At 37.9% G+C, this 8,287-nt stretch overlaps 1 protein-coding gene across 1 annotated transcript; it reads left to right on the forward strand.

The window, feature by feature from the left end:
• Window positions 1-1,495: 1,495 nt before the first annotated feature.
• Window positions 1,496-2,515, forward strand: LOC149146597 (transcription initiation factor IIB-like). Its single transcript, XM_089452818.1, has one exon. It carries the CDS (start codon window positions 1,496-1,498, stop codon window positions 2,513-2,515), a length of 1,020 nt encoding a protein of 339 aa, XP_089308944.1.
• Window positions 2,516-8,287: the final 5,772 nt, after the last annotated feature.

The following is an 8,287-nucleotide window of genomic DNA, read 5'->3' on the forward strand; positions in this document are numbered from 1 at the left end:
CAAGCATATTCCAGATACCCATCTACAGGACGAGGTCAGAGACCACGCAGCTGCTATGGCCACTCAATTTGTCAGATGCTACTACCAGCAAATGAGAGAGTCCGCCGAAGTGCGATATTCAACAATTGTGCGAGATCACATGCTACAGGATCTGCGTATACTTCGCATGACCATCAAGGTTTCAATGCATAAGTGAAGACATTTCAGAGTTACACATAAAGAATTCATCAGAGGATTAATGCATTATTCAAAAGCATAGGTGGTGCAACAGTCAACGTACAGAGAGATGTATAAGCGATGTGCAACTGGGAATATAGTCGTCAGAAAGGAGTTAAAAACACCATTTTTGATATTTATCTGAGAGAAGGAAAAGACAAATGTGAATTACGTAGAGAGACATAGATGAGAAACTTTTTGTATTCTCATGAACTACACTCAGACTTCAATCTCAATGAGCAATATGATTATCCTAACAAATGATCACAAACCCACAAGCTTCATTAAGACATAGAAGCGTTGGTTTACACAGGCCACAAAAACAAGTGACTTCCACAATATTGAGAAAGTTATGAACGTACCAGCGCTGATACCATGTTAAACACACATGGGAGCAAGAATAATATGAAAGATAAAACATGCAAGTACAATTTTTATTAACAAATGATTTACATTTATAGTACATGTTGTGACTGTTGGGTTTCACATCCCAAGGTCTCTTGGACTACTTTGTCTATTTAGCTTCCACACTAACTCATTTAGAATTAGGTGTCCAACACACCCTACAATTATTAATATGCTAGCCTCTCAAAAAAATCTCTTAAGATGACAATAAGATCTTCAAACACTAATAGAGACCATAAACCCAAAAAGTAATAGTTACCATAAACCCAAAATCATTGGAGTCTTCCTAAAATATATATGACTTCCACTTTATTATTTAGGGTAGTTCCTAGGCTTCAAAATAACCCTATGGCCTATCTTTTATTAAATTAGAAATGAGTGCCCACGCCACTCTCTCAAAATGATTAATCTCAAACTCCTTACTAAATTTACATTATGGATTCAAAAAGATAAAATATATTCCTAAATTATTCAGATATTTGTGTAATAATATTTAAAAATCTAATAATTATAAAATAACTCAATATAAATATTCTTCCCAAACCCCTGAGGCATAGAAATATAAGAAATCTATACGCCAGTCGATATATTTTGCTTGATAAATATACCGTGTTTTGTAGATACCCATTTATTATCCAATCCGAACCCCATAAAGCAAACATTCAGAATGGCAAAGATTGTTGCCTTGGACCCGTTGCTCACATCCAAGGGAAAAACACTTTGGTCGGCCTACATTGAATTTGAATGGCAAGAAACTAGGTATTCATATGTATAAATACACAATCAATATCCAATAAAAATGCATACCTCATGAGTAGAAGATTAAACACATCATTCGTACGATTAATCAAGAGAATCTTCATTCGTATCAGCCATGGCAGGACGTTATCAATTTTGCCCCGATTGCAACAAAGAAACAGAAACCGTTGTGGATTCCATCACAACAGAGCGCGTGTGCACGGAATGCGGGCTCGTGGTCGATACTAACACTATAGACGAAACCCAAGATGTCAGAATCTTCGACGACAACCATGATGCTCAGAGGATCGAACGCGCCGCCCCAGAAGGCGGCCTGTCCGCTATCCACGTTAAAGGTAGGGGCGCGGGCAGCTTGGTCTCCGCGGCAAGGAAAATACTAAAGAGCTCCAAGGAGGACAACACGAAACAACACCGCGAAGCAATGGGTGAGTTGGGTATGAGGCTGAGTGTAACTCAACCAGTGGTGGAGCGCGCCCTTTACATATTCGAAAAGTTTTGCAGCTCCAAGGAGGCCCCGTTCAGAGGGAAAGACAAGAAGAAGATGGATTCCATAGTCGTCTCCTGTCTTTACAATGCTGGCAAGCAGCTCAACCAGCAGAAACCCCTAGAAGAATGGGCGCAGGCAACAGACCTAACGTTGAAAGATATATTTCAAGCTGGGAAGACTATTCAACCATTTCTTCACGCAGACAACGCCAATTACCTTTCCAACCCGGAGCCCCTTCGAGTTGAAGGTTCCAAGAACGGTAGAAGTGGAGTCCGTGACCATAGTAAGTTTTGGGATCCGGATTCTCTGCATTACTCGAGCCAGGGGCTCAAGTCTTTCGTCTCCCGGCTCTGCCGCCTTGTTGGATTTGAATTCAGCGAACGCATAATCGCGGAGGAGATGGCGACAGAGGTGGTGAAGTCTGTGAACATGAGGAGGAAACCAGCGTCAATAGCTGGGGTTATTGTATGGATTTGCGCTCTGCTTCACGGACGGGAAGTTGATTTGAAGTTGTTGTCAAAGAATTCTGTGTCGGTTAAGGTGTTGCGTGAGACGTATCTAGATTTGTATCCTCACTTGAAAACCTTGGTGCCCACAGGCAAGTTCGGTGAATTCAAGCAGTGCGTCACTAAGCTTCGAGCGCCATAGATTACCCTTCGGCTTAAAACAGAATCTCTCTGCACGCCGGTTTACATTCATTCAATCTTTTATTTGTAAATCCACCGTTGCGATGTTTGTATGGTTGGTTTTATCATTTCATAGTATTTCTGGTTATTCTGTTATTCGGTACTTCCATATGTCGATACTTCCATATATATTATATTTGTTTATGTAGTGTAGGAATTTTGAAGGAACTGAGTTTTTGGTGGAAGCTTGTTGGTTGGGAGGAACATGCTCTTCCCCGTATGATTCCCAACCAAAGTATCTTTGTAATATAATTTTAAATTGTGTTATTAAATATCTGCGAAGATTGTGTAATATATTCTTATATTGTGCGTGTATTACTAGATATATTTTCTTTCTTATTGAGACCAAAAAAATGATATTTAAAATGTCTATATAATAGAGATGTTAATGGATATATGCATAAAAGTTTGATTAGAAATGCTAGAGAAGGTACACAAATTTATTATCTATGCATCACAGGCATATTGAATATGTTATATCAGTAGGAATATTATTGAGAAAGCATGGAAGAAATTGGTTTAACAAAGGAAAAGTAGGGTTGAGGTGAGTATACTCCAGAATGACTTGCAAATAACTATCAAAGTTATTTAATGCGGGTAAATATGCCTAAGTCCCTACATTGGATATGTTGTCTAGTAAAGCTTGCAAGATATGAGGTATATAGTAAATGGAAGGGTTTTGTGTATAGACTTAATTAAAAGAACAAAGGAAGATATTATGAAAAGTTTCACTATGGTTGTTATAGAAACGCTTAATATGTGTGTAAATACAACTATACAAAGATGCATCAAATTATTTGGCCAATTAGAATTAGCCACGGTCAGTAAAATTTAAAAATAATATGTTATAATTCATGGTTTTACCCTCATGCCCTAAAGACGTGGAATGAAGGAAACACCTGTAAATGGAACAATAGTGCATTTTCACTTCACAGAAAAAATATAATGAATTAAGTTTAATTTATCGACAACTATTATATATTTTGCGAAATTCATTTAGTTACCTATAATAGGAACATTTTAAGTATGCAAATATGCATTAGGGAATTTGGCGCAACAGAAATTCTATATGGAAATAAATTTTATTCAAAGATACGAAATAGTTTTGAAAGTTCAATTACAACTGCGAGGTTATTGGTTGCTCTACGTAAATAAAAGTAAATTAAAGTCTCTAATTGGAAACTATGGTCCAAAGCCATAAGCAAATGTTAGGTTTTGAATTGGAAACTATGGTCCAAAGCCACATGGTATTCATATGGCAAGCATGGCCAAAATCAATATTAAAGAAGGGCTAATCAAGTGTGCAAGTCTCAACTTGTGTCAAAGAATGTTGAGATTAAGCCTTGTGCTATTTGTGTGACTTAATGACACAATCTGGCTCAACCATGTCAACATTAGAGGTCCTACAAACATGTCCAATTCAATAGAGGGCACTCCTTTTTGCATTAGGTGCAATCAACCCTTCCAAAACATGTTGATCCCTTCAGTCATTCCACCAATTCATGTCACTCTTGTATGTATGATGACTGCATCATAAGGTAACCAAACTCATGACTCGAGCACCAAATTGAGAAACACCCAATGTTGGGACAAGTGAACCTCCCTTTCCCCTTTATGAAATTACCCAAACCCTTTCCTATATCCCCCTCCTAGCTTCAATTCACACGAAATCATGTCAACCCTCACATTGCCAAATATGACTCTCACAATACTTGTGTAGTATTTGTCTCCTCAAATATACAAGCTCAAAAACCACAACTACTAGAGTAATTCCTTTTAAATACAGTCAGGAAGCTTTAAGAGAAACATGTGATTTCCCATCTCTTCCTATGTTAAGAGAAACATGGGATGCATATGACAAGATGATGTAGACTCATTGTTTCTTCTCTATGTGTCTACTAAAGCTAGGATAAATAGATAGGTGACATGCACCCACTACAAGCATGACACCTTTGGATGTTCCTCCCAACTCACCAATAAGACCTATCAAAGATGTTTCCACTTAGACTATATACTACATAGCCTCAGAAATTGCATCACGTGCCTTTCACTCATGTGATATTTACACCAACACTTCCCGTGTTTCATCCACATGTCCACTTCTTTAGATAATTAGGTAAATTAGCATAGTGCAGCCTCCCCCACTCACAAATTAGGAAGAGATTCATGCTAGAGAGAATTACTCTCTGGGTCATGCGACTCTAACACCTTCCCGAGATTCTTCTCCACTCACCCTCATGTGACCATTAAAGAAATACTCCCACACCCTAGTGTTGATGACACAACACCACATTCAATTCATGTCTTCATTTATAGGAACCATGATTAAAGTTGTCTACTCATCATTCAATGATGCAGAGATCATTTCACCCATTGTGAAGGTTGAACCACCTATGACCACTTGGACACAACCCATCTATACATTGTGAACATCTCTTTGTTTTACAGTTGCAAGTACAAAGTCATTTCCTTGCATGTCAACTAGTATTCTAGATGCCAATCCAAACCTCATGATCTAGTTCCTCATTTGTCACATTTTACGAAACTCTTTCATTCTGTTGAGGAATATTTTGGAAGCCAATATGGAACCTAAATGTACATAGGATTTAATGCCTCATTTCTCTTTCTTCACCCAGAAAGAACATTCACACCTACTACCATATTATCTAACATTGTTTGCGTAGTAGAATTCAAATATTTTTTCCTGCGAGCCATGTGGATTGGTTCAAGAATCTCGTTCTCACCCCTGATGCATTTGAAGAAGGGAACATGTCCAATATCTCACCCACCATGAAGGTAGGCATATCAACCAAGCCTGAAATCATATAAGAGATCTCACTAGGGGAAACTTGTTCTCTTGAAGAACTTACCTCATACAGAGGCCTATTCCAAGAGTTTAGGGACATCTTATGTGGTCATATTTAGAAATTCTTGCCATAATCCCTACCATTGTAGAGCATTACATTGACACATGGCCTAATTCTCGAGTGTGTCTTCTGCATAAATGCATGAAGTTTGTTGGATTTTATTATCTCCTAGTGGGGTATCAAAGTTGGCCCACTGAAATTCCAAGCCATCCACGAAATCCAACCACCTAATACTTTTAAGTATCCATAAAGCTTCTAGGGTAAGTCCAATTTCTTACGATGCTTTGTTCTTGATTACACCACATTCATGTGGTTTTCTATGTCTTATCTATTAATATGTCTCTTTCCAATGGGACGAGTAAGCCCAATAGTCATTCAAGGCTTTGAAAGACACATTGGCACAAGCAACATCAATAATTCCACCTAACTACAACTAGGACTACACCCTCTACCTCTCATCATTTGAAGTAGCCATAATACGCATACTAGACCAAGAATGCACTAACAATGGAGAGCACATCATCTATTACATCAGAAAAAACCTCTCAAGACCTTTAAATTATGAGCCAGCCAAGAAAACCACCCTAACACTTGTACAAAATCTTTGACATTACATTCTCCTTCGGACCACCATCATCATTGCTAGTATCAATCGTATGTGTCATATGATGACCCAGAAATATACCCAATGGGTTGTTATTTTACAAGAATTCAATCTCTAGTTTTCTTCCCCTAAAATCAAGAAATCACTCATCCTTGAATAATTCATTGTTAATCTCCCTTGGAGTCCCAAGGGTCCCTTGTAAATGATTCTTTCCCCAAAAAACACATGTTCGTCATATCGACAAATAACCCTTGTTACAACATCATTTGCATTTACCTTCAGAGCCAAAATTTCAATCCTCAACTTACATGTGATGATCGACAGTGCATTTACCATCATGCACCACACTATATCTTCATCGAAGATGTTCTCTATCATCAAGACATGGACACCATTCTATGATGATTCTTTACACTTAAAAAAGCTTAACAATTCTTAAATGACTAGCATAATTGAGCTTGCAGTGGCCACTTATTAGGAATGAAAATTGCCCAAAAGAACTTATGAGATAGTTATTTCTGGCCAAATTTGTTCTGCGACTGAATCAAAACCAATTAAACATGTGAACTCTGCTAGAAATATAGCCATGAGTCTGCTTCCCCATACTACCCCCATTCTAATGATAGGTAGAAGTTTTTAACAAAGTACTCAAAACAATTTTGCATTATATGGTGAAGAAACAAAAAACCAATTGGCACCACATGCTTTTCTCCATGTTATGGGCATATCGTACCTTGGTCAAAGCATATACCAACTTTACTCCTCTTCATTTAGTTTATGGGGTCAAGATCATACTCCCTATTGAGTATAAGATCCCTACCATACACACAACCATCGAGCTTCTCCCAAATATGTTTCCATTAGAGAAAATGATTATCCAACTGCAACACATTAATGAAAGTGAGGGAGAATCTCTTCAGCAAAATGAATCCCACAAAAGGAAAACAAATACTTTTTTTATGGCCATGTTACCCCTCTCTCATTTAACGAGGGGGATTATTTACTCCATTCTAATGTTGCCAATGAATCCCTAGGATGAGGGAAGTTCGAAACCCTATGGAAAGAACCTTGCATTGTTAAACATTTCCTTTTGAAAGGCACCTACATGTTAGTAGAGCCTAATGGGACATATGTCAAAGACTGCATCAACAACCTCTACCTCACAAAACTCCATCCCTAACGATATGTTTAGGCCTTATGATGTAACTATGTACCATGATTTATTTTTATTATTACCTCATCATCGATGTACTCTAAACTATACTCTCATCATATGTTGCAGATGGGTCACCTGATAGTGTTTCCGGGAAAACTAGTGTCTTTTCGATATGCTAGTCCCACTAAGACAGGTATCTGTATTAGAAACAAAAAATCAAAGTAAATTGCGATTTCCTTTATGTATGATAGATAAGAGAGAAGCAAAGAGGACCAACTTGGATCTTCTGCTTGGATCCTTGCTTGTTTCCTCTCTCCCTTGATTAAGCTTGCCACTCCTCTCCTACTTGTCCCGCTTTAGAGAATACCTGTAGAGGCAAAGAAACAAAACACCATCAAAGCATCTTGATCTATAATACCGTACACAATGTAGAATCAGAAATACATTGACCATACAATTGCATTCACGAATAACAAGATTCACAAATACACAGTTATATGGAGGAAAACTCAAAGAACTTTATTAATAGTATAAACATAAGAGAGGATTACAATCTAGTTGTCTGATCCAGCATCATCCTCCCAGCATCAAAGCCCTCTTCACTTCATGAAAAGAAAGATCACCCAACAATACAATGTCTCTTCTAATAGAGAAACCAAAAACACTTCTTTACAAATTACAAAATTCCAGCCTCTAGATCTCTTAGATGAGGGATCCATCTATAGATATTTGCAGAGGTGTGAGTCAGCTTTGGGTTTTTGATTAGTGTCATTTCACTGATAGTTCTTGGTTCCACTTGGAGATTTCATTGATCTCTTACTCATCCCTGGGTAAATTTAAAGAGGCAAGTGTCATATGAGAAGTTTCTAGAAGATTCTCTGGGTATCCACTTAGCAAATTGTCTCTGCCATTTGTCTACTCTCATCCATCTCACCCTATAGAAGGCTCTTTCAGTATGCATCACATCTGGCTAGTGTAGCATCTAGTATGCATCACACCTTGACCCTGGAGCAGTCAGTATGGTCCAGTTTTTGCTAGTTATGAGTGGATTTTCAGGTGGAACTTCTGGGAAATTATGTAATTAGTTGACCATGATCATTTAGGGTA

Source organism: Pinus tabuliformis, chromosome X (genome assembly GCF_031772625.1).
Source record: "Pinus tabuliformis cultivar Carrire ecotype Pingquan chromosome X, CPIR1, whole genome shotgun sequence".
Classification (NCBI taxonomy): Eukaryota; Viridiplantae; Streptophyta; class Pinopsida; order Pinales; family Pinaceae; genus Pinus; species Pinus tabuliformis.

Bases quoted from the DNA above. Each gene is read 5' to 3' on its own strand.
- LOC149146597 (XM_089452818.1), top strand. From the start codon at position 1,496: ATGGCAGGACGTTATCAATTTTGCCCCGATTGCAACAAAGAAACAGAA.